The sequence below is a fragment of the Canis lupus genome, chromosome 15 (assembly GCF_003254725.2).
Source record: "Canis lupus dingo isolate Sandy chromosome 15, ASM325472v2, whole genome shotgun sequence".
Classification (NCBI taxonomy): domain Eukaryota; kingdom Metazoa; phylum Chordata; class Mammalia; order Carnivora; family Canidae; genus Canis; species Canis lupus.
Genome location: NC_064257.1, coordinates 40,542,788 through 40,568,948, shown reverse-complemented (window position 1 = coordinate 40,568,948; position 26,161 = coordinate 40,542,788). Strand labels below are relative to the sequence as shown.

The following is a 26,161-nucleotide window of genomic DNA, read 5'->3' as shown; positions in this document are numbered from 1 at the left end:
GGTACGCGCCTGCTAGGCCCTGAGAGATCAGGGGTACGCGCCTGCCAGGCCCTGAGAGATCAGGGGTACGCGCCTGCCAGGCCCCTAGAGATCAGGGGTACGCGCCTGCCAGGCCCTTAGAGATCAGGGGTACGCGCCTGCCAGGCCCTTAGAGATCAGGGGTACGCGCCTGCCAGGCCCCTAGAGATCAGGGGTACGCGCCTGCCAGGCCCTTAGAGATCAGGGGTACGCGCCTGCTAGGCCCTGAGAGATCAGGGGTACGCGCCTGCCAGGCCCTGAGAGATCAGGGGTACGCGCCTGCCAGGCCCCTAGAGATCAGGGGTACGCGCCTGCCAGGCCCTTAGAGATCAGGGGTACGCGCCTGCCAGGCCCTTAGAGATCAGGGGTACGCGCCTGCCAGGCCCCTAGAGATCAGGGGTACGCGCCTGCCAGGCCCTTAGAGATCAGGGGTACGCGCCTGCCAGGCCCTTAGAGATCAGGGGTACGCGCCTGCCAGGCCCCTAGAGATCAGGGGTACGCGCCTGCCAGGCCCCTAGAGATCAGGGGTACGCGCCTGCCAGGCCCTTAGAGATCAGGGGTACGCGCCTGCCAGGCCCTTAGAGATCAGGGGTACGCGCCTGCCAGGCCCCTAGAGATCAGGGGTACGCGCCTGCCAGGCCCCTAGAGATCAGGGGTACGCGCCTGCCAGGCCCCTAGAGATCAGGGGTACGCGCCTGCCAGGCCCCTAGAGATCAGGGGTACGCGCCTGCCAGGCCCCTAGAGATCAGGGGTACGCGCCTGCCAGGCCCCTAGAGATCAGGGGTACGTGCCTGCCAGGCCCCTAGAGATCAGGGGTACGCGCCTGCCAGGCCCCTAGAGATCAGGGGTACGCGCCTGCCAGGCCCTTAGAGATCAGGGGTACGCGCCTGCTAGGCCCTGAGAGATCAGGGGTACGCGCCTGCCAGGCCCTGAGAGATCAGGGGTACGCGCCTGCCAGGCCCCTAGAGATCAGGGGTACGCGCCTGCCAGGCCCTTAGAGATCAGGGGTACGCGCCTGCCAGGCCCTTAGAGATCAGGGGTACGCGCCTGCCAGGCCCCTAGAGATCAGGGGTACGCGCCTGCCAGGCCCTTAGAGATCAGGGGTACGCGCCTGCTAGGCCCTGAGAGATCAGGGGTACGCGCCTGCCAGGCCCTGAGAGATCAGGGGTACGCGCCTGCCAGGCCCCTAGAGATCAGGGGTACGCGCCTGCCAGGCCCTTAGAGATCAGGGGTACGCGCCTGCCAGGCCCTTAGAGATCAGGGGTACGCGCCTGCCAGGCCCCTAGAGATCAGGGGTACGCGCCTGCCAGGCCCTTAGAGATCAGGGGTACGCGCCTGCCAGGCCCTTAGAGATCAGGGGTACGCGCCTGCCAGGCCCCTAGAGATCAGGGGTACGCGCCTGCCAGGCCCCTACAGATCAGGGGTACGCGCCTGCCAGGCCCTTAGAGATCAGGGGTACGCGCCTGCCAGGCCCTTAGAGATCAGGGGTACGCGCCTGCCAGGCCCCTAGAGATCAGGGGTACGCGCCTGCCAGGCCCCTAGAGATCAGGGGTACGCGCCTGCCAGGCCCCTAGAGATCAGGGGTACGCGCCTGCCAGGCCCCTAGAGATCAGGGGTACGCGCCTGCCAGGCCCCTAGAGATCAGGGGTACGTGCCTGCCAGGCCCCTAGAGATCAGGGGTACGCGCCTGCCAGGCCCCTAGAGATCAGGGGTACGCGCCTGCCAGGCCCCTAGAGATCAGGGGTACGTGCCTGCCAGGCCCCTAGAGATCAGGGGTACGCGCCTGCCACGCGCCTACATTAGCATTGTCGCTTTGCTAGTTAAAAACAGAATATTAGGAAGATAGCAGAAGACATTCTGATTATGTCTTTACTTCTTTTCACTTGGAAGTTTAAAGAGAAGGTGAATTTGTGAGGAACTTAAGATCCCTTGTTATCCGGGACATGGGTACGGAAATCATTTTGAAAAGTGGATTGAGAATGAGAAGATTTAAATACTGATCTATGAAAGGAAAATGATCTCTTTCTACCTTCGTGAATGTACACATCCTAGCTATCTAGGAAGACAGTACAAATAGGTCTTTTAAACCTTAGGATTTCGTAAATAGCATTTTCCCTACTGTATTAGTAAATGTGCACACTAATGATTTTTTGCTGTTTTTTTCTACCAAGAAATTGAAACTGCCAGGTTTTTTTTTTTAAATACGATTTTTGTGGATACGTTCACTTTTTAAAAGACATTTTTTTTCTAAGTTGGCAGGAGAAGTTTGAAGCAAAAAATCCTCTCATATTTCGTCTTAAATAAAGCACTGTCTTGAATTTTTTAAGGCAGGTTGTATATGAATTATGAAAATATGAATGTTAAACTCTAAAGCAAATGGCTAAATTCCAATGAACAAGGGGGGAGTAACTTCTTAGTGTAATTATCAAAATTATGACCCTAAATTTTGATCACTGACTAAAGAACATACAGAAAATATAAAGAATATATATGGCTAGAAAAATATAAAATTTAAAGTACACTTGTCTGTTCTTATTTTAAAACCAATAAATGAAAGAAAAACTCAAGAATAAACACTCTTTAGGGAAAGAGCCTAGGGTTAATGCAAAATGTAATTTAAATTGAACAAAAAAAATTTCCTTTGCTGGCTAAATAGCTCTTGATTTTTTTTTAAAGATATAGGTGACTGGGGACAACACCTGGGGGACTCAGCGGTTGAGCATCTGCCTCTGGCTCAGGGCATGACCCTGGGGTCCTGGGATCGAGTCCCACATGGGGCTCCCCGCAGGGAACCTGCTTCTCCCTCTGCCTGTGTCTCTGTCTCTCTCTGTGTCTTTCATGAATAAATAAATAAAATCTTTTTAAAAAAAGATATAATTGACTATTTTCATCAGGTTAATTTGGAAATGTTTTAGTGACTACTTCCAGTGAATAATGTGATATGATTTTCCAGAAAACTGGTCAACATCAATGTGAAAACAGATTCATGCTATCATGCCATCAAATGATGGTTACATATGTTTGCATTGTCACATTAATTACACCTGTTTCTGCATTTTTTAAAATGGAAATAGCAGATTGTAATCCTAGTGAAGGGGAGGAGAATATAAATATTAACATAGAATTTAGGGTGGCGTTAGGCAAGGATGACTTCTCAATATCTAATTTACATTGTCATGTAAGTCTGTGCACCCAGTGAAGGAGGATGCTGAGGCAAATCTCCTGGAAAAATGAAAGGAAGTGAGAGGTCATGGGTCCGTCAGTGACCTTTATGGGAAGGACTAGGGAACACCATGAGGAAAATGTAACTCTTAACTCAAGACATAGGGCACCTGGGTGGCTCAGTCAGTAGAGCATGGGACTTTTAATCGCCAGGTCATGAATTTAAGCCCCACGTTGGGTGTGGAGCCTCCTTAAAATTAATTAATTAAAAATTTAAAACGTGAGAAACAAGTATTATTTTCATATCACTGAAATAATAACTACAGCCTCTATTAATACAGGCAAATTGAAAGCTTAAGAAAATTGTCCTGAAGTTGTAATATTGGTAATAATTTGCAACGCCTAGTAGGTCTACCACCTGAAAGCAGTCTAAATTTCAGATACATTCTTTAAATATTTTGTAGGCAGTCTTGGATAATTGCAATTAAAATGTGTCTATATGTGCCTATATAAAGTCTCTGTAGATGTTTCTTCAACCGCTTTATTAAGGCTATATTTGTGTCATATTCCAGCCTAAACATAGTCCCCAAACTATAAAAATATACCAAATTACATTGTGTTAAATTCATACTTCAACCAAGAAGAATTACATACACATTTCCACCATCCTCCTGACACTGGTAAAAGGATTCCAAGATACCAAACTAGATTAAAATAGATAGCAGGAAGCATAAGTCAAACACTAAGGCATATCTAGATCCACGAGGTGAATATTTATATAAGGGATGCCAATATAAATATCATTTTCAGTGTGATTTCATGTCAGTTTTGTTGGCAGATTCATCAAACTGATCATCCTCACCATTTTTTTTTCATTATAAAACCAAAATACACCTCACTCTACCATGTTCTTAATCTTATCAAACTTATCAAACTATATACACTCCAGGGACCTCTTACCTACTCCTTCTTTTTCTCTCCATTACTTAATTCAATTCCAAGTTGCAGGAAGTATTCATTATTTTTTTACTACAATGTGAGGTCAGGGCTCCCACCTGTAGCATTATCGAAACTCATCCAGCACATAATCTTTACTTACCACGAGGGCTGCACATGACCCTATCTGCATGGTTATGTTAAATTTCAGCAGGGAGAAAAATTCAAATTCTATAGGCATCACTGATTCTTTTTCAAGCATTGGGATAGACCTATATCAGATTCACAGTACTTGCATCTACATCAAAATTTCTATAACTTGATGGTCCTAGTAAAGAACAGAGCAATTATAGAAATTTTATATAGAATAAAACTTTCAAGTATATATATACATATACACATACATATATATAGGTCAAATCCCATAACAAGAGACTACCTAATAGATTTAATCTGATTTAGCTAATGTCTATTTGAAATACTCTGGCTTTGTTCAGGGCAGAGAGATCTTTTGTTGTAGAAAGATGTTGGTTGCAAAGACGTTTATGCTGATGGGGATTTTGCCACACACTCTTGGAAGAGTAGAAACGGTGTCATTATCACAATGAAAACACATGCAATTCACAAATTAGTAGGGAAACACAGTGATTTCTAAAGTTACACTGGTAGATTAGTAGAGTATATTAAATGAATATATTCTTATGCTAACAACAATTTAATTATGAGTCAACATCATAATTAGGGGATGTAAAGAAAATGAGAACTGGAGATATGTTGACTGCCCAGTTTTTTGCCCAGTTTTTCCTAATAATTTTTTTCTTTGTTCATTTCAATCATCATTAGCCTTCTTTTACTCTATGAACTACTGGTAGTCTGTTCTTTTTTCTTCTTGATCAGAGCATGGACTTTAATAATCTGTTGTATCATATTGTGATTGATTCATATATGTGTATGTGTGCCTGTATATTATGTCTTTTTTATGAATATAGGCTCTTCAAGGGAAAATGTCACATTTTTGGTGGGAGTGAATACTTGACACTTGCCATGAGCCAGCCTCTTACATAACTGATTTAACTAGTTTTTGTTCTCCACGTTTATGAGTGTGGAAAACAAATCTCAGAGAGGACATGTAATTGGACTGAAGTCATGCAGTTAACAACTGGGAGAATTGAGACCCACATCCATGTTTTTACCACTACATTGTCCTTTCTGTGTGCTAGGCACTGGAAGTCACTGTGAAGAAAGCATTTAGTGTTTTCCTGGTTGAGTAAATGACTGCAGGAGAGAGAGGGAAAAAAAAGACATATTCTCTTCTCTTCCCAAAGTGTCTATTTGTGTTATGAACTGAAGCACCAACTTCCATAACAGATTTAGAGTAGTATTTCTTAGGTGGTATTTCTTATGGGCTGACTCAGAGGGAAACTTGGGTTTAGGTTCCTGCTCTGTCTTTCATTCACTGTGTGACTCGGGGTAAGTCACCTGACATCTCTGTTCTTTGGTTTCTCACCTGTAGAATGAGTAAGGTTAAGGTTCACTGAGTGTCACTTCAGGTACTATTGCTTTAAATAAATTTGGGTAATTAGTAAATATTATTGAGACTAATGCTTATTTGAAGTATCCAAAGAGAAAAAGAAGTATTTGGTACTGTCAAGGTCTCTTGATTGGCTGATAGTCATTGGTAATTAATAAACTGCACTGGTTAATATTTCTGTTCTCAATCTACATGTTTAGAGCTGGAGGAATTTTTCATTCATAGGGACCTGGATAAAGCCATTCAACTAAACTGAGAACAAGCACAAGTCCAGTTTATTACTACTTGTAATCTGTTGTGAAATATATTTATATGTTTCCTTATAACCATAGAAGGCACTAAAAGTAATAAAAAGCAAACCTGAAAAGCTAAATGAAAACTGATATCAATATTATATATTATTAATTTAGAATCATAGTTTTATTATTTATTCACAAATTTGGTACTTAAATAAAATCCCTGCAAAAATCAAATTCTTTTTGTTGCACTATAGTAAATATATGCATAGCTTTATATATAACACATATATGATTACATATGCTTGCATATATGGTCAGAAATCCTATAAAATGGTTATGTACTGAATATTCCTAATGAAATCTACAAGTTTTATTGTAAGAGAACAGTGTTAAGGGAGTGTGAATGAGAGTGCTAAATATTGCCATTTTGTAACTATATTTTATTTCTTCTAAAATGCATATTTTTTGACATTTTAAACATCTTAAATAGGCATGTATCTTATGATAAATAGTGTGTCATAATAAACTCTCTGGAGCAATTTTTCATTGCTTAGTGATTTATGAAATACAGGTATATATTAAAATGTCTTAGATTTGGTGAAGTATGGTAAACATAAATACTATTTTAAAGTAGATCTGCCTTTACTATATATATATATATATATATAGTACATATAAAGTACATGTACATAGAAAGTACTATATATGTATATATGTGTGTGTGTGTATGTACACACACACACACACATATATACCTACAGAGACTTTTACCAAATTTGTGAAACTGATTTTTTGGTAAAATATCAAAGGCAGGAGAATAAAGTCTTTATTTGATCATGCCAAGGAATCATGATTGAAATGATAGAAATCATCAGAGAAATCAGAGGCTTCTAGGTATTTGGGTTGTCTGCTTCAGTTTTCAGATCTTCTCATCCCCAACTGAGAAAGTATGTGAAGACTCATGAAAGATTTGAAAAGAAGGGTAAAAAACATCAGCTAAAATCTTTAGCAGATTAGTAGGCAGTAGTTTCTCTGTCTCTTTCTTAGTCAACTCTGTGTTATATATTCTATAAGCAAACACATTTTAAGGAATGAGAAATTCTCCGAAAAACATCCACTTTAAACTTGAGTTCTCTGAGTGAGTGTCTACAAGATTTCCAGGCCACAGCGCCTCACTCCATCGCTTGGTTCTCACCTACGTTTCAGGAGACCACTAAAGTCAAGTTCCCCTGCATCGTCTTGACCTTCTCCACTGTCATTAACAAAAGAAAAGCAAATCTGGGTTTAATGCTGAGACATATACACATCAGTTTCCCCCAAACACTACGTATAACGTATATGCAATTTCGTACTGGCACACAAGTCATCAGACTAAATCCACACAAACTATCTCTTTTCACACAAGTGACATTTTAACTTCTGGAGCATGTACTTGTGGAAAAGTAAACGTGAGGAGCTTGTGTTACTCTGCGATTTCAGGAGACACATTTTTGTAGATTGCATATATGAAACTGCTTGGATTTGTGTTAAAACAGAGTAACACAAATGCGCTTAAGCCAAGCAACACAAAGTACTTTGTTTTTCCAAGTTGGGGGTGCTAGAAACATACCTGCGTAAAAAGCAAAGGACTTTTGCTGATCTCTGTTATTCATGTCAGAGATTGGCTTGGAGAACGAAGTATACCAGTGTCAAATATATAAGTGCGAAGCTTATATTCAAAGGTAACTTCTTTGTGTCCGTTGGTAGTTCAGTCAGATAATGCGGTACCAACATAACGTACAAATGAAGCTAGTGCAGAACTTTTTTAAAAGATGCATTCCTTTCCGTTTTAAAGGGATATCATTCTAAACCTTTCATTTTCTTGTTAACATTTATGCCCTTTAAAAAGTATTTTTAAAAAATTTGTCTTTGAATTATTGACGAGCTCTATACTAGGAGTGCTTTCCTACTGAGAAATGCATCTTACATTAGGCATGCAGCCACCTTCATAATTTCATAGAAACTCTAAATAGAAGCTATGGAGCTGACATTTAAATGGCACTACATACTTACATGTTTAATTTTTTAATGAAGATTTTATTTCCTGCTCTTTACAAATGTTAGTTATGGTTTCTAAGAAAAGAGTCTGCAGGTTTAAAAAACAGCGTGTGTATCACATAAGTTTGTAAGAAGTAAACTCAAATAATGTGATTTCAAAATTTCTTTAATAGCAGGTATTTAGAGAAGACTTTTGAAGTAAACCCATTTGCATTCTTTGAAATAAAAAAAATTTAGTAGATTACATCTCCCTGTGTTAGAATATGCTTGTACATTGGATGAGTATATTATTGGATCATACATATTTGCTGAACATGGCATGAAGAGAAGGTGGAAGGAAAGTAAGAGGGATTAAGGTTATGACTTTAAAAAATACCAATTGATTGATCAGGTAATACTACATACATTTAAAGCCATTAAAATTTTCATTTTAGGAGAGAAATGTACCTTTTATTAATGGATTAAATCATTGCTCTATGATAGTTTGGAATAACTTTCCTTATTCATCAAAACTAAGTGGATTCAGTCTTAAGAAGAGCAAAACATTTGCTGTCGCAAATGAACTTACATTAGGAAAAATTAAGTGCAGAGAGTAAAATAATTCAGGAAGGGGCTAGTTACATGTGTCATACTCGATTTTTTTTTCATTTTTCTTCTTTGTCCCTTCGCCCCCCATTTTTCAGCCTTGGCAATTGCAAAACAAATCAAATAGGTATCTATATTTCGTCTTTCTGCAGTGTTTGTTATTCTAGCAGACCTAGTAGTCTTTCATCTAACAATCCCATATTTAAATAGCGCTAACTTCGATAAGTAGCTACTTAATTGTGATTTTCTGGATACATGGTTCAGTAGCTCCATGTCATTTCTAAATGAAAAAGCACTTAGGATAAAAGTTTTCTGACATGACTTAACTGATGTTATATTATTATATAGCTTTCTTGATCATCTGGTGGAAAATAATGCAATTAAGAAAGAGCCACATGTGAAGACATTAAGAGTATGTTTTTATAAGGCAACTGTAAAACCTGAAAAAATAGGAGCCTCACTCTGACAAGAATATTCTAAAACATGGTCAGTATATGCTTGATTTGATGTTAAACCTATGGCTTTTCTAGACCACTAACCTTTGGGCACACAGCATGTTTGGCTACTGTGAAGAGGTGCTTGCTTTGGAATACAGAGTGTAGAGGAAGGGAATGTGTGGTTTGAAAAACCCTCCACTTGCACATTATATAAAAGCTACCTACATTCCCCTTTCAAAGTTACCTTCTCTTGAAAGCAGATCTGATGTCAATGTTTGGAGTAGTCCCGGTAGATTCTAAGAAAGGAAAGAAAACAATAAAATAAATAACCATTACATAGGCAATTTTGTGCTCAGTTCCTTTGCAGGCTGTGGACGATTCTTCAGATGTAAGGAATGCCAGGTAAAGAAGGGCTGGGGGATGGCTCTGCTCCAGATGGCTGAGCCGCTGAGGTATCATACCTCGTCCTCCCTCACACAGAATCAATGTGGGGCTGCAGGAGCTACTGTATCCGGTTGTCATTCCCACTAGAATCACCTGAAGAACTTAAAAAAAATCAGCTTCTTGGTCTCCTTGTTGGAGATTTGGATTCACCAGATCAGGGACAGGCACCAAGAAATCAATACTCTTCAACAGCCCTTCAGGTGATTCTCAGAGATGCTTGGCCAGGCTGAAGAGGCACATCTAGGCACCAGATTCCCACTCAACACAGAAATCTCCACAGCACCTCCAGGATCACCCAGCCTTCATTTGATGTCTCTTGAAATGGGGGGATCTCACTTTTCCCAGGCTGTTTACAGAACTTTAATGAAAGAGCTCATGCTAAAATTAATACAAAAAATTCACCTCCTCCTAATTCCTACCTTTAGACTCTAATTTGTCTGAAATACTCTTGTGTGACAGCACTTCCCCTGTTTATAAGTTGTGCATGCCTGGCCTCTTTCACACCACATTCAGCTGCCTGGGATGTAGTTTCTGCCTTCTTCATCCTACCGGGCACCACTCCAGAGGAGGTCCAGATTGATGTATGGTGCCCATGGCCACAGACATCACTCCACATGTGGAATGAGTACCAGGTTGCAGAGACTAGTGTTATTTCCTAAACCTAGATCCTATACCTTGTAATGGCTCAGCATTAAATTACACCAACTCTGTTTCTTGTAGCTTTACCATACTTTGGACTCACCTTAAATTTATGATCTTTGCTGTCAAGTCAACTTTCTCTTTGTGTTCTTATAGAAGTGCTCCCCCCGACCCCAATCTACATGTACATCTTTATATTTATTCCTATTAAATTCACTCTGAGCACTACACAGAACCTATGGATGAAGAACTTCCCCATCTGACATTGGTCCTTATAAGAGAAATCCTTCTCTTCTACACTACTCTTCGGCCATCTGGGAATCCTGGACATCCTTGTATTGTATGAACTTATCCCCAAACTCAGGTGGGAATAAGTGGACCCAAGGAAACAGTTATGTTCAGTAGAAGAAAAATAAATGGCATCAGCCCTTATCTGGGAAGTTGAGGAAATATAGATAGCATGGAGAAGAGATACTTAGCAATAAAATCCCTGAAATTCCATTTTAAAATTGCTTAATAGCAATGTAACTCAGTGGGCTTGATGATACTACCACAATCAGAAACACACAGTCTGAAAGAAAACTTTATTTTCAAAATCTCGTAGTGTCAAGTGACCTTCTCCTCCTCTATCCCCTCACATGCCATGAAAAAACCCACATCTATCCAGACAAGAAGACTCTCTTACCGTGTACTTCAAGATCGAATGTGCAGCTGTCAAACTTATCCTTGTAGGTGACCTCGCACCTGTAGTTTCCCGCATAGTTCTCTTTGGCCTTGATGATCTGCATCTCGAATGTGTACATCTGCAATGAAATGCATCCAGCATATTTTAACCCCACCTTGCAGACCGAAAGAACCTACCATGTTTGGATGGTTTTCAAATTCCTCAGTATTAGCTTAGAGTTCTGTCTATATCCGGGCATTCCAGCCCAGCGTTCTCAACATAGGAGGGGCCAATGTGCTCCCTAGCTCCTGGCACAGCAGGGACAATTGCCTGAATGTCGACACTAGGGATGGTAACTCTAGAGAATTTTCTGGGACTGAAATCTCTCAAAGCTGACCCTGACAGTGACCTTTACTCCGTACAGAAGGAATGACCCAGCCATGCCCCAGGACTTAAGGGTCATACCCGAGTTTGCCTTTCAAAGGTTTCCTTCAGCTGGAGGTGCTTCCCAGCTTTGCTGGCCAGGTCCATCCATTTCCCTTTGAACCATTTGATGGTGGGTTTTCTAAGAAGATCTTCAGCCTTGACTTTGGCTATAAAGGTGATATTTTCACCTAGAGAAAGCACAAGTGATTCAGACTGTGGCTTCAAAATTGCCATTTGTTTGGGAAGGAGTTACAGAGGATTGCACAGTACAGACTATGGTATGACATTGTGCCCTGATTTTTTTTAATGCATGCCCTAGGAGTTCTTTGGATACTCCAACTTGTTCTGCTTTTGAGGTTTCTGAGGCAGAAAAGGAGAAACAGGTCAACCAGTGGAGCTAGTTGCTGTTTGGCTTTATCATGTATACATGAAATAAAAATGGAAAGCTTCACGAATGTATGGATTTTTCCATCCTTTTTATTAGATAAGATGATGGGAAGTCTGGACTTACATGACTAAATATGACTAAATGAAGCTAACCTTTTAGAAATAAACCTATCAATTTGTATTGATTGATTGGGTCCCAAGGACATTAAAACTCTAGCCCAGCACTTTGATGTCTTCCAGAAACACCAGGGAGCAAATATTTCCATCTACATGCGGTGTGCTCCTATATTCTAGAACTGAAAGAAGTAATTTAGGATATGATCAGTCAGCTATGTGCTTATTTGTTCTCCTCACAACATATTCCTCATAAAAATTTATTTCATCAAAATTCCCAGACCCCTAAGTCCTCTCTAACTTACCACCCTGTTTATTTCCTTCATGGCACTTGGCTTTTGTAATTATCTGTTTGTTTGATTTCCTGTTGTGTGTTCTTCCCATTAAGATTGTATGTTCTGAAGGTGCACATGTTATACTCAGTGTTCAGCACAGCACCTAAAGCAGGAGGTGCGCAAGCACTGTTTTTTGAATGATATCTCCAAAGTTGAGCCCTCTGTCCGACTTGTTTCCTCTGAGATACTACCCATCATCATATAGCATGTGCACAGATTTGTAACCATCTTACGGGATGAACATGTCATGATGACAGCAAACTCTGACTCACAGCTCTGAGATACGCCAGGTGCTATTCAAAGTACTTCATAGGGACCGTCCCCATTTTACAGATGAGGAAACTGATGTGAACCCAACCTGGCTCCAGGGTCCAGGCGCTCAGCTACTATGTGCTAAAAGTCACTGAGATGCTAGCTGTCACTCTCCTTTTCAGGTTATAAAAAACAAGATTTAGTATATGACTACAACAGAATAGTAGCCAGCCATGAAAACGAATGAAGTACTGATTCATGCTACAGCTTGGAGGGGCCTCAAAAACTCTATGGTAAGGGAGAGGAGCCAGACACAAAAGGTCGTGTATTGTATGATCCTATTTAGACCAAATATACAGAATAGGGAAATCCACAGAGACAAAGAAATCAGTGGTTGCCAGGGGCTGGGAGCGGGGGGTGGGATGTAATGGGATAGTGGGGTACCTGGTTGCTGTTTGGGGTGATGAAAATATTTGGGAACTAGATCAAGATGCTGGTTGTGTAACACTGAGAGCTGCTGGTTATTGACTTTAAAATGGTAAATTTTATGTGACGTGAATTTCACTTCCATCTAAAAAGAAAAGCAGGATTTAATGCTTGGCACTCACCAACTTTCACCGATCCCGTTTGAGGCTTTTCCACAAACAGGGTGGACAACTGGGAATTGGCATTCTGCTTGTCTTGTTCCTCTCCAGCAGGTGATTCGCCAAGAGACCACTCTAAGGAGCAGAAAGGAGGAAAAAAGATCATTTCGGGGACACATTTCTCTTAGGCAGACTTACCTGGGGTGCTGTCCTCATCAACAGTGAAGCTTTTCTTTGTCTAATAAACCTGGGTAAATATAACCTCATTCTTTCCATCCATCGCCCCTGCAGCCATCCATATAGTGACAGAGTCCCGTTCTTACAGGGTTGCCTCTTTCATGATGGGATAAAGACCATTTTCTACTCCTAGAAATCATGAAACTTTTCAGGTAAGTTGTTACTCTGTGTGTGTTGGCAGCCATGGTTGCTTTGTTTCCCCATCCTTCCTGTGTCCTAGCAGGCACATGATGGTGGCAGGTACACTAAGGCAGTACCATGTCATGTCAGGGGTATGTCTGTAACGTGTCGCATGGGTACAACACAACTGGAAAAGACTAAAGTGATGAGTCACTTTGCTGGTCAACTGGGAAAAGTCAGACACCTAAAGCTGGCCTGGTATTTCTAGATTCCTTGCCGTTATGTGATCAGATAATTCCATGAGGGCTGTTTAAATGAGGCCATAGCTCGACAGTTAAGGAACGGATCATGACCTGCAGGCACAAAGTTCAAAAACACTAAGTGCATCCTGCAAGAGGGGAGGAATGGAAAAAAAGAAACATCAACTCTCTGAGGCTTTCCCGTGAAAAGAGAGAAGCTGAAAATGAAGCTTATTTTCATTTTCTAGGATGCACTCCAGGAGCTTAGCTGGTATTAATCAGTAGTCAACTCCAGTGAGGACGGCAGGAGAGAGAACAGTAGACATCCCCTCTGTCTTCAAGAGCTAAACGGAGAGACATTCAGTTTCAGCCACTTAGTAACTGGAAAAAAATGCATGGGTGCCAACCCTCTGTTAATGTTTCTTGAAAAGAGGGAAATGTACATTTAGTTATTTTAGTTTTCATGTATCAATCATGCTATCCATGGAGATCATCATTTTCACAATGAAGTCATACAACGTAGACACATAGTTACATACGTGTTGGTGTATGGGGGGAAGGGTGGTGTGTGTGTGTATGTCTGTGACACTCACAGTAATGATGAATGTGGGCACTCATATTTGTAACCCAGGGGAAAGAACTTGTATTGTTTGCATCCTTTTTATACCTACAAGTACCTGCAAAAGTGCCTGGCCCCTGGGATGCTTGGGTGGCTCAGTGGTTGAGTGCCTGCCTTCCACTCAGGGCATGATCCCGGGGTCCTGGAATTGAGTCCCATATCGGGCTCCCTGCAGGGAGCCTGCTTCTCCCTCTATCTTTGTCTCTGCCTCTCTCTCTCTCTGTCTCTCATTAATAAACAAATAAAATCTTTTTAAAAAAGTGCCTGGCCCATAAGGCACAGTAGGATTGTAGTAGGTCCTCAACACAAATTTGCTGAATGAATGAATGACCTCACAAAATTGTAGTGATTGCTGGCTGACAAGATGCATTTCAAGGTCTTTCTGAAATATAATAAAGGTCTATGGAAATGTGAATTATTCTCCAACTTTAGCACATACCCAAAATGGAGGTTTTTAGTTTCTTAATCCCTGTGTATTTGCTAACTGCTAAAATTGATAGCTCTAATCACCATAAATCTGTGGTATATGTGGTTAAATTCCTGAATTTGTGTGTGAGTGTGTGTCATGCAAAATTAATTATTTCTCAATACATTAGTTTTCTTGTAAGAGGATACATAATGAAAGATCGCTAAAAAGGCTACAAACGGAATAAAACAAAGATTAGAATCAAAACAGCTTCAAGAAATGAGGTCATTAGTGACTAGATTAGGATGGGGTCGGGATGCCTTGCTCCAGGCGAGTGCTCACCTGAATCTTTTCTTTCCAGGGCCCGACTACCCACACCTGAAAGGAAAGCGTGATTTGGATGATACATGGGCAAGGAGTGAAAATGGAGAGCTGACTTCAACCTTCTTGGATTCCCCCAAACCCCGTCTTTCCCCATGATAGAAAGAGCTAGATGTCAGCTTGGATAGAAAAATCAGTAGAACTTCAACTATGAAAGCATCTATAAAACGTATGTGTCTTACTTAAGAAAGAATAATAAAATAAAAGAATTCAAATATCTAAAGAACAGGGAATAAGGGCATATAGGTGGAAATGGAAGACAAACATTTTTGTCCCTAAAATTTATATCGAAGATCGACTAATCTTATTTACTTCATAAATAAATAAATAAATAAATAAATAAATAAATAAATAAATAAATAAATTTCTCGTTTTGTGAAAAAAAAAATCATCATTAAAGTCAAGTTTTTCCCTCCTGGTGTTGGCAAGGGCAAAACATTGTCTTATCAAGGTTCTCTACCTTTTCTTTTTCTTTACTGTCAATTAACAATAAGTTACAATGTAGGGTAAGGGGTTGGAATGGTCCTAACCTGGAGGCACGGCGCTAGGTGGGGAGGCTTCCTCTTCATCTGAAACAAGAAATGGGAGCAAAAAGTCAAGAAGGAAAGGACTTTGTCCTGAGTATCCTGTGAAAAAAAGAAAGCTGGAAAAAAAGAGAAGAAAACACAAAATACTTTGAACTGAGGAGTCAGCCTTAGAAGACTCAGTACCTGAAAGGTTAAATTCAATATTTCAGACCAAAGAGAGAAAGAAATAAATAAATGAGTTGAGGGAATAGAGAAACCCAGTGAAAGTGTAGATGGAGAAATGGAACTCTGCACAAACATTTCATGTGATTGTATGTTAGAAGAAAATCTATGTTAAAAATCAAGCCTTGACAAAGTCAACAGTAGAGATTTTTTTTTTTTTTTTTTTGGTAACAGTAGAGATGTTTTCAAGTTCTTACTTTATAACTAAAATCAATGTCAGGCATAATTCATATGCCACAGTCATTTGAACGAGACGTGGAAAAGCATAAATGAATGAGAACTCATTCTCTCCTGCTCCTGAAAACCTTGTGATTAATTCCCCTTTCATATTTAGGAGACAAAGGGAAGCATTACCAACATTACCTTGACTAAGAGAAAATCAATTTTTCATACTTGCTAAATTTACTAATATTTACTTTGGAACTTTGAAAGCATTTTCCCATGATTATATTGGTGTTGGTCAATGCTGTATATTTTTTTAATCTTTATGAACGCATATTTGCAAAATTCAAAATATGCCTTATAGAATTTATGTGCAGACGCACCGCATATTCTTCTTTTCTAAAATGTCTGAGTTTTAAAGTGTCTTTACAACTTTAGATACTTAAATAGGCATTTGGCATCACCTGAATCTCTGCCTCTCCTTTCCCAAAGCATAAAAATTAATGTTAGAAAAAAATTAATGTTAGTGTGAATAATAATAATAATAATGGTTGTACTTAAAATGCTAGAATAATTGTGAATTTCATACCACAAACCAATATGACTATATAAGACAGGATACAGAAAACACAGCTGTTAAATTTAAAGTGCTTTTAAAAATTCCCAACAAGAGGTAAAATAGCACATTTTTAAATAATCTGTTAGAATATTTACTACAAAGATTATTTACTAGCCTGAAATTTCTTTTCTAAAACGACCAACCAAGAATGTTTTATTATTTTTTAACAAAATAATTAAATGCCATGTATTTAATTCCATATTTAGCATTTTATTCTTGGAACCTATTCAGAGGCTTTTATTTACTGAAATGTGTAAGGAATCTTGATTTAAAGTCCTGTCAAAATTCTTGAAAAAGTTTTAAACCTCAACCAAATCCTGTAAAGGAGTTCCTTTATGATATGTAAACTAGAGGCTGGAACCATTTTGAGTCAAATGAATACTTCATTTTACACGGGGTTTGTGGTTGCTTGTTTGCTTTGTGCACTATGCATAGTGAATTGAGTTGGTTGTTTGGAACGCAAAATGATTGAGAAAAGAGTATTTACATACTTTCATAAAACAAAAATGAAAAGAGAACCCACCTGTTAAGCAAAAATTTGATGGGTGAGTAGTTTCAGAGCACACTAAATGATAGAGGGAGGTGGGCAGGGCCAGGTGAATTAAATGGACGATGGGCATTAAGGAGGGCACTGTTTTGATAAGCACTGGGTGTTAGATGGAAGTGATGAATCTCTGAATCCTGCTCTTGAAACCAATATTATTCTATATGTTAAACTAACTAGAATTTAAATAAAAACTCTAAACAAAAAACTTTTAGAGCGACATGCACAATTATTTTAAACTATTAAGGCAGCTGCAGTGCTTCAAGGTGTCATGAAATGATACTCTGATGATCCAAAATCACTTCCAAACAGCAATTACTTCTCAACTGGTGATTCATTATACATATACTTTCAAATTTACTAAAGTGCTAGGAAATATAATTGGCCAGGGGCAAAGTTTTTTATTTCCCCCTTTCAAAAGTAGCTTTGGTCCTGGCATCCCATTGGATTGGGAAATGGAGTTAAGATATTGGATCCTGACCTTAAATTCTTGAAAAGTTGCCTGCTTGCATTTGGTTGAATTGGATGAGAATAAAAGGTCTAATTGTTCTTATTTATGGAGGGAAAACAGCGACTATTGTTAGAAGGGAAACTGAATATCCAGCTCTTCTGGGTTGTGCCTAATTGAACAACACATATAGGAAAGACATGGCATCATACAAAGAATATTTTCAAATAAAAGGAAACAATACAATATGTGAGTCATTAAATTCATTCTATTTAAAAGTGACTACAATGATGATTAAACATCTGGTTTTGGCTCTTTAGAATATAGCATATCTGAAGACCTCAGACCAGAGCTGCAGACTATCTCCCTGAGCTCATGGAAGAGAAATTTTCCAAAGCAGAATTTTACTTGTCTTTGAGTCATGGAAAAATGGCATTTGTAAAAACATAAACATGATTCTTTAAATGACTGAAGTTCCCAGAGAAGAAGGCCTGGAAAGTAGAGAAGAAACTCAGTATCATAATGCAAGCCTGAGATTTTAGGGGGGCACACATAAAATCTGGAATGCCAGGAAAGAACTGCAGAGATAGTAGACTATATAGATTCTTATGATCTCATATACTCTCTTTGGCATAAAAGAAAACTTCAACATATAGTCTATTTAAGTTGCCTTTCTTAATTAGTTTTTTAAGTCATACAAACTTGGGACAATTGATGAGATTCTTGGAAAGACCAAAAAGCACATAAAATATATGTGATTCTCAACAAGCCTCAAGTAACTGCTGATACAATAATACCTTGTTTGATTGTGACCAAGCTCTGAATCCTCAAGCAGAGAAATCAGTTGTGGAAAATATTGGCTCCCATGACCAAAATAACAACAGCAGTAACAACAACCACATATGGAAGGCAATAGCACCAATGGCTAACATGAATTCATCATGTTTGGAGGCATCTGATTAATTTCTCATACTTTCTTAATGAAAAGGCACATGTCTCCATACCTTGATGCTTCTAAAATCAGGATTCATCCTACAGTAAATATATCATTTTGATGAGTTTTTTTCTCCTCCAAATTTATTAAACCAATGCTGCAACTTATAACGGTTGTGTCACAGAATTGAAAAGTATGGTAATATTAGCTTTTAACAAAGATCATTATGAAGAAGTAATGTAACTATAAAGTGTAGAGAAAGCTCATTAGATGGTTGGTTGTCTGATACCTAAAGGTAAAACTGCTCAAAAAAAAATTTAGCATGTGAGTAAAAAGCACCAGAATAATGTTATTGCAGGAAAGGGATCTAAATGAAGAAAAAAGTTTAATCATTCTTTTAATTAAAAAAAAATCATATCATTTAGGAGAAAACTTGCTGGAGCTTCTGCTGATTCACTTCCTCATCTGCCACCCACATTTGGGCCAAATGAAAGACTCTTCACATCATGTTATGTGAGATCTTTAATAGGCACGAGTTTCATTCACGATTGTTTATGCAGTAATACTAATGTTAATGCCTGGAAAAAGAAAATAAGTCTTTATTAACTTGCAGTGATTACCAAAGTCAAATATTTTTTTCTGGAAGAAAAATTTAAAAAGGCAGTAAATATCCCAGTTGGGCTTACCAAAGTATAGATAAGACTATAAACTATTGGGCAGCCCCGGTGGCGCAGCGGTTTAGCGCCGCCTGCAGCCGGGAGTGTGATCCTGGAGACCCGGGATTGAGTCCCACATCGGGCTCCCTGCATGGAACCTGCTTCTCCCTCTGTGTCTCTGCCTCTCTCTCTCTCTCTCTCTTAATCTGAATAAGTAAATAAATCTTAAAAAAATCTAGACTATAAGCTATTAAGATGCAAAAACAAAGAAAAATTTTAATGTCAGAAGTTAGCATCAAAATGAATCCTAATCTTCAAAGTAATGTCTGATTCTAATGCTCTGACACATCTGGAAGCACTCTCAAGACCAGTTTTGAACCTCCAATTGTTAAGGTAAAGAAGAGACCCAATCCCATTACCCTGTATTCACATGTACCAAGGTTGGCTGACAAAAAAAAAAAAAAAGTATGATCCCACTTGATCACCCACATAGCTCTCTACACATGGCTCTCCGTGACAACACTGAGTGAAAACTTGCTGAATAAATGGACATTGAAATAAAAGACAGATCTTTGGTCTTCCTGAACATATAGAAAAGGAGAACTTATACTTAGTGCTCCATTGATTGGCCACCTGATTTATTCTGGAGGAATTCTAAGCCATCAGTATGGTTTTTATAAGGACATTGCTCCCCGGTATGATTACTCTAGAAGAAATTTGTACATCTAATTTCTGGTATTGCTGTTTGGTTATACACACTTCCATGTTGTCATCTCTATTGTTTCAATTCCAGGACAAAGTTGGCAGTACAAGGGAGCAAGGCAGCTGGATGGACAACTCCAGAGATAAGCAAGCAAATGAAACACATATTAAAACCCCTTCCTGGGAAATCAGCTATTTCCCAGACAGAGACCCTTAGTAAATGTGAAAAAGTTGGCAAATCTAACCACAAACACTACTTATAAGATTGACAGAGGAACCAAACAACATCCTCCAGCTATAAAAATAATTTTTTTTAGGACATTTCCAGATTGCTGCAGAAAGACTCAGGCAATCCGAGGACAACATTAAAGCTACATTGCTGTGAATAATGTTCTTACTGGTGACAGTCTTGGGGCTATTAATTGAATATACTTCAAAGAATTCGATAGATGACTAATTCAGGTGCTGAAAATGTACTAATATCCAGGCATGACCATTTCAATCATTTTAAGTGAGTTGGCCTTAGAGTAAAAAGCATCCATCTGTTCTGAGGAAGAACACTCAGAAAGCACAGCACAGGTATCTTATCCTGAGTCTCATTGACTAAGAGTATGCATGAGATAGTCATGCTCCTGCCCAGCAAACATAGAGAATGGGATAAAAAATCTATCTAGCTGACTGCTGTCCATATGATTCACAGCTAAGCCCACCTGGAAATTCAATCATTCGTTCTACAAGCATTTATTAGGAATTTGCTACATGCAGCTCTCTGCCAAACAGTGCAAGAGGTGAGCTAAGGGAACCAAAGAGGTGTTAAGACATGGTACCTGACTGTCAAAAAATGTACAACCTCTTTGGGAAAGGAGTGAACCACTACTAGGTGAGTAAGTGGAGAAAAGAGCGATTTAGCAACAGAGGCAACAGGTCCAAGGGAAATCAGGAAGAGGAAGGGCAGATGAAAGTGAACTAAGCGGCACCGAGGAATGGAACCTGAATTGACTGGCTAAAGAACAATGACATGGATGAGCACTGGGTGTTATTCTATATGTTGGCAAATTGAACACCAATAAAAAATAAATTTATATTAAAAAAAAAGAACAATGAAATAGCCTGAGGGCTGGGGGAGGCTGAAGGGCAGGGAGGGACATTGGTCAGGGCTGGAGGAAAGGTCCTGTTGCACCTGTCAATCTTGGTTTTGCTCACGCAAGCCTTCTTTCTCAACCAGGGCAATGCATACAGCTGTGAGTAGTGTATTTACCTTCTACTTGAGCATTTTCTTTGAAATTTCCCTGTCCTTGATGAAAGTAATAGTTGAAGAGGACTGTGTATCAGTCCTTCCAACCTCTGACCTCCTTTATTTAGGGATATCACTTTCTATCATAGCCCGATTTGCTTTCTTGTCTTGTAGAGCAAATACAAACATGGCAGTTTATGTGGCTGGACATGTGACTACATGTGGCCATGGCCTTGCTTAACTTTCGCAAATGTCAGAAAAAGTGCTGTTAACTTCAGGATGCCCGAGTCATTCGGCCTTGCTCTCTCATCCTACTCTGTTCTGTGTGTAGAAAAGAGTTTTTGTTGATTGGTTGACTGGTTGATTTTAACCATTTTCTCATTTAAGCATACAAATACAACATGATGACTTTTCACATTAAGGGTCAGGAGCGGGCTTTGTTTAAATGCTGACAGCTTGCCCTCTGGGATTATATCATCAACTTTGTTAGTTGAGCCTTACAGCCGGGTCCAACTACCTTTCCAAATTTGGAAACAGAGGTGTATGCCATTGGCCTTGTAGAGAATAATGTTACAATAGCTTCAGCCAGGAAGTCTAAACATCCTTGAACCCATCTCATGGAAGGAGTTCTAGGAGTTTGAACTGTCTGAATTCCATAAGCAAATAACCTTTAGACTGTAGCCCATGTGGCCAGGATTTGTATTCATGTTACTATCCACGGGAGCCACTGAAGGTCAAGGACAAAGTGAGTGTACTAACATTATGTGTTCATTTATGAGACCATAAGTTCAAGTGAGCTGAAGAAAAGAGGTCCAATGTACTGAAAGAAAGAAAAAAAAGTATTTTACTAATGTATAGGAGACAATAATACCACAGGAATCAGATAATGAAATATGATGTAGTAAGAACAGAGAAATACTCGGCATGATTTTGAGTAGCATCCAAAACAAAGAGAAACATCTTATTGCAGTCAGGAAATAACTGGTTATTCCAAAATTCAAACTATGTGATTCAATGCACAAATAAAAGATGAACTCTTAAGAATGATGATGCAAACATAGAAGCAGGACCATCAAGTTTACCTCTGTAAAAACCTGCTTAATGACTTCCTCCACAGGGAGACAAAGCAGTGAATGTTTCACAGATCCCAGCAGTATGTGAGAAGATTCATCATTTCCTCAGACTGGACTATTTCCATATAAAGTACAAATGGAATAATAATATTACAGTGATGAATGAGCTTCCCATTCAACAAGGAGCCGCATAATATTTGCTTACGGTTGTATCGTCAATATATATATATAAACTATCATGTAAGTCTACACAAATACATAGAGCTACCAAATGATATGCTCACCTTCAAAGTTACTGCTGAGACCTGGCACAGTTCACACAGTAACACAAAAACAGTTCGTTAAAAAAATATATATACCTGTCATCCAGATAGCTTTCCAAATTTGCATAACAACCCAAAGACCGAACACCTCTTTTCCTTTCCATGCCCGTAACTTGGAAACTACCAATTAATTTGTGGGCATCTCAACAAGTGCTTGTGATATTTTTATCATTGTTGTTTTTCTTTTAGAAAAGGGTCTCCTGGGACGCCTGGGTGGCTCAGTGGTTGAGCATCTGCCTTCAGCCCAGGGCGTGATCCCGGAATCCCGGGATCGAGTCCCACGTCAGGCTCCCTGCATGGAGCCTGCTTCTCCCTCTGCCTGTGTCTCTACCTCTCTCTCTGTCTCTCATTAATAAATAAATAAAATCTTGAAAAGAAAAGAAAAGAAAAGAGAAGAAAAAAGAAAAAGAAAAGAAAAGAAAAGAAAGAAAAGAAAAGAAGAAAAGAAAAGAAAGAAAAGAAAAGAAAAGTAAGAAAAGAAAAGAAAAGAAAAGAAAAGGGTCTCCTGAAAACTGATTCATTCATTTTGCTGACACAGATAAGATGCAAATGAAGAACTCTAAACTACAGAAACAAAAGATCATTACTGACCTCTTTCTGCTTCTAATTTTGTTGTATTCAGCCTCATGGTCCCTCCCTGCAACTCACCTTTTGCTGGCGTAGTTCCGGCCTCCTTCTCTTTATTTGGTTCTGTGTGGAAAGTACAAGCACATTTTTAAAAGCGTCTTAAAGAAAGCATTTCAGTGTGTGATGAGTAATGGGATGGAGGGTGGGAGAGAAAAAATTAATGACAACAGAACAGGTCACAAATGATGCTACATATTCATGCTGTACGTGAGTTATGAATTTGAGAATGATAATGTAAAATCACATTAAACTTTTAATAAAAGCAATTAATAAATCTGATCATTTTGAAAAAAGTACAGAGAAACATGCAGTACAGATTTTGTCAACATATGCTTTGCTATGCTGGGACTGTGTTAAACACGCTGGTGTGGAAGCAAGTATAAGATGTAGGTCACTTCATGTTTAGACCCCAAAAGGGACTGACTTTTTAAGGAAGTTTGAACCAGGTAATGACCCCAATTGTTTGGACTTCTCAATAATATTATAATAACGAGTGAGGGTATAAAATCTGTAACTGTAAAGTAGCTTCAAGGAAAATACTTTGGTGCACGTACTAATCTCCTAGGTTGAGCTGAGTGGCAAAAAGTGCAACACAAGAGCAGTAACACCCGATTTTGTCAACTGAGACAGACCATCTAGCTTGCTCCTCTCTGTCCAGAGTCATATTAACTTAGGTACCTGCAAACAGTGTATGACTTGGGACATACATAAGAAAATAATTATTTCAAGCATGAATTCTCTTTCTTGTACTGATGAACAAAGGTCTGATTCTTGGTTAACTAATAACTTACTTAGTAAAGTTTGGTAGGAGAGTTGTTTTAGAAGCAGGAGGTCAGTATTATACGATGGATATGGAATATGCCTACGCCGTCATAGGGGAAACTCCAGAGGGGCCCAGTGACGGCAACTGATCTGAAGAGCAGAAGGGAAAGGTTATGTCTATAGTGGCCTGTGGGGTTTCAGTGCACTCATACTGTCCAAAATAACTCTGTATGTGCAAGGAGCAAACATCCCAAAGAAGAACATCCTAAGAAGAATGTCCCACGTCTATACTGGCTGAAAGAAAACTAAACTGAGCTTGTCCCTATTTGAACTCACATGGTACTGAGCCTGCCTCACCATCTCTAGCAATATTATTGGATTTAATGGTTTCTTGAGCTGTGAATCCAGTGTCCTTAGCTGGACAAAGGGGCTCCTGGGAATGGCCAGATTTCTCAAAGCGCCCTCCTGAAAATGATGTCCAGGATGGAGAGCTTCATAATCTCCTCATCAATTGCCATACAAAAAAATCACCAGCGACTGAGGCCTATTTGTTTCTTGCCTTCACCTGGACCATGGTCTGCAGTGGCCTTTCACCCCTCCCTTCACACCATATTGTCAACCAAAGAAACCTTCGCTAGGTCACAGACTGCCTCGTGAGGTTCTCGTGGTGTTGTCCTGTGTTTCAGTCTAATGGTTGTATTATATCGGGTTGTTCTCCAGATTGTATTCTATTTTCTACTTGGTTGCAAGCAAACTGAATCCAGACAAATGTGTTCTGCTTAGAATTCCAATCCTGTTCTTTTCCTTAGGTCTGTGTCAACATGCAAGCAGGCTTCACCTGTCCTGTGAAGTAGTGATGCCCACATCCCCAGGCCTTACCTCAATCTTCCAATGAGGGCAGGAGAACTCTGCACTCCCTGTGTTTTTGTTGCCACCTGGTGGACAACAGGGTCCTAAGACGGGAGGAGGGAGCCTCAGAGGCCACCAAACTGTTGGGAAACCATTTCTCATTCAAGGTGCTTGATGGTGACATAGTTTCCATGGGCAGGAGGCTGCTCATCCTCCAGGCTGAGGGGGGATGCATTTCCTCCTCTCACAACAAAGGTGTGGGCTTCGTTTGCCTTTAGCTCTATGTGAGAAAGTGCTGTGAAGCCTTTACCTCCTTCATCCTCTGTGATGCTACAACAGGGACATAACACTTTGGCATAGCTAGGAGGGTGTCGTGAGTATATGACATGCCATCCAAATCAGATCAACATGAGGGGACCACATAAACACAGTGTATTACTACTACTACTACTACTACTACTACTACTACTACTATTACTGTAAACTCATTGAAACTGTGCTCATCCAACCTCTCCATAGGAGTTAGGTTAAAACTCACAGCTCCAGTGGAGGCAGATCATGCTGGGATGGACGTTTTGTATTTGCAGCCCAAGCACATGAAACGGTGTTTTTACTCACCTGGGGCTGGAGGTGGGGGTGGAACTGGGGCCGGGGCAGACACTTCATTTTCTAGAAATGAAATGAATAGTGGAAGTGTTAGTCTCGCTTCTCACAGACAGCAGCTACCTTCCCCAGCCCCAGGCTACTGCCACTCCAGGGCCAACACCTGTGCACTAACGAGAGGGGTGGAGCAGCACAAGCATCAACCTGCAGCCAGCACACACTGCCTTTGGAGGTATGGTGTGACACGAGGATCTAAATGGTATTCTAGAACTTCCCAAGGGCTACTGACGGAGCATAGGTAAATTGGGGATTCAGGGGGTCTTTGGCAGTTACTTATCCCCAGACAGCAGACTGAGTACTTAATGGCATGGAGCCTGTTTTCCGCTTCTGGAAAAGTGGACAGGACACCTTTCCTATATGCACGGATTGCAAAGAGGATGAGAAGAGACGCTGTGAGGAGCATGTATGTGCCTTCAGACCTCCAGGGCTCACATTCCATATAACCTACAGTGAAGATGGTCTTGGTAAAGGAGAGCCCGCTTTCCCCAAAAAGCAAGTGTCTCTGACATCATCCTGCCCTCCTGAGACATATGTCCCAAATGGTGACGCAACCAAAGTCCCTGGGCTCTGCAGAGTCTCCTTCTACCACAAGGCAAACCATGGCTCATTGGGAAACAGAATTAACCCCTCTCCCAGTCGTTTCTGGGAGTGCACATACCTGGAGTAGAGTTCTTTCCTTTTTATTTATTTATTTATTTATTTATTCATTCATTCATTCATTCATTCATTCATTCATTCATTTGAGAGAGAGAGCGAGGAGGAGGGGCAGAGGGAGAAAGAATCTCAAGCAGGCTCCATGCAGGCACAGAGCCTGATGTGGGGCTCAATCTCACAACCCTGAGGTCATGATCTGAACCAAAATCAAGATTCAGAAGCATAGCTGACTGAGCCACCCAGATGCCCCCTGAAGTCGACTTCTACTTACACTTATTCAACTTTTTGAGTTTTCATTTTGAGGTTTTATTCCTGGCTTGGATATCCAGGAATATAGAGCAGTCTGGCCATGAGTTGTTTTAAAGGAACT

At 40.2% G+C, this 26,161-nt stretch overlaps 1 protein-coding gene across 17 annotated transcripts in view; it reads right to left on the bottom strand.

Annotated features, from left to right (window-relative positions):
- Nucleotides 1-26,161, bottom strand: part of MYBPC1 (myosin binding protein C1) — an 85,361-nt gene that overhangs the window by 42,846 nt on the left and 16,354 nt on the right. For 6 of the 17 annotated variants that reach the window (XM_025438922.3, XM_025438916.3, XM_035699397.1 and 3 more), the window contains exons 2-10: nt 25,093-25,143; nt 22,885-22,926; nt 15,323-15,361; nt 14,754-14,789; nt 12,815-12,925; nt 11,158-11,306; nt 10,714-10,831; nt 9,190-9,241; nt 7,082-7,138 (exon numbers count right to left, since the gene is read on the bottom strand). In XM_025438922.3, coding sequence (XP_025294707.1) covers nt 7,082-7,138; nt 9,190-9,241; nt 10,714-10,831; nt 11,158-11,306; nt 12,815-12,925; nt 14,754-14,789; nt 15,323-15,361; nt 22,885-22,926; nt 25,093-25,143 — 655 coding nt within the window. The remainder of the gene's footprint in view (nt 1-7,081; nt 7,139-9,189; nt 9,242-10,713; nt 10,832-11,157; nt 11,307-12,814; nt 12,926-14,753; nt 14,790-15,322; nt 15,362-22,884; nt 22,927-25,092; nt 25,144-26,161) is intronic. The other 11 variants (XM_035699399.2, XM_035699402.1, XM_035699401.2 and 8 more) reach the window with 4 other exon arrangements.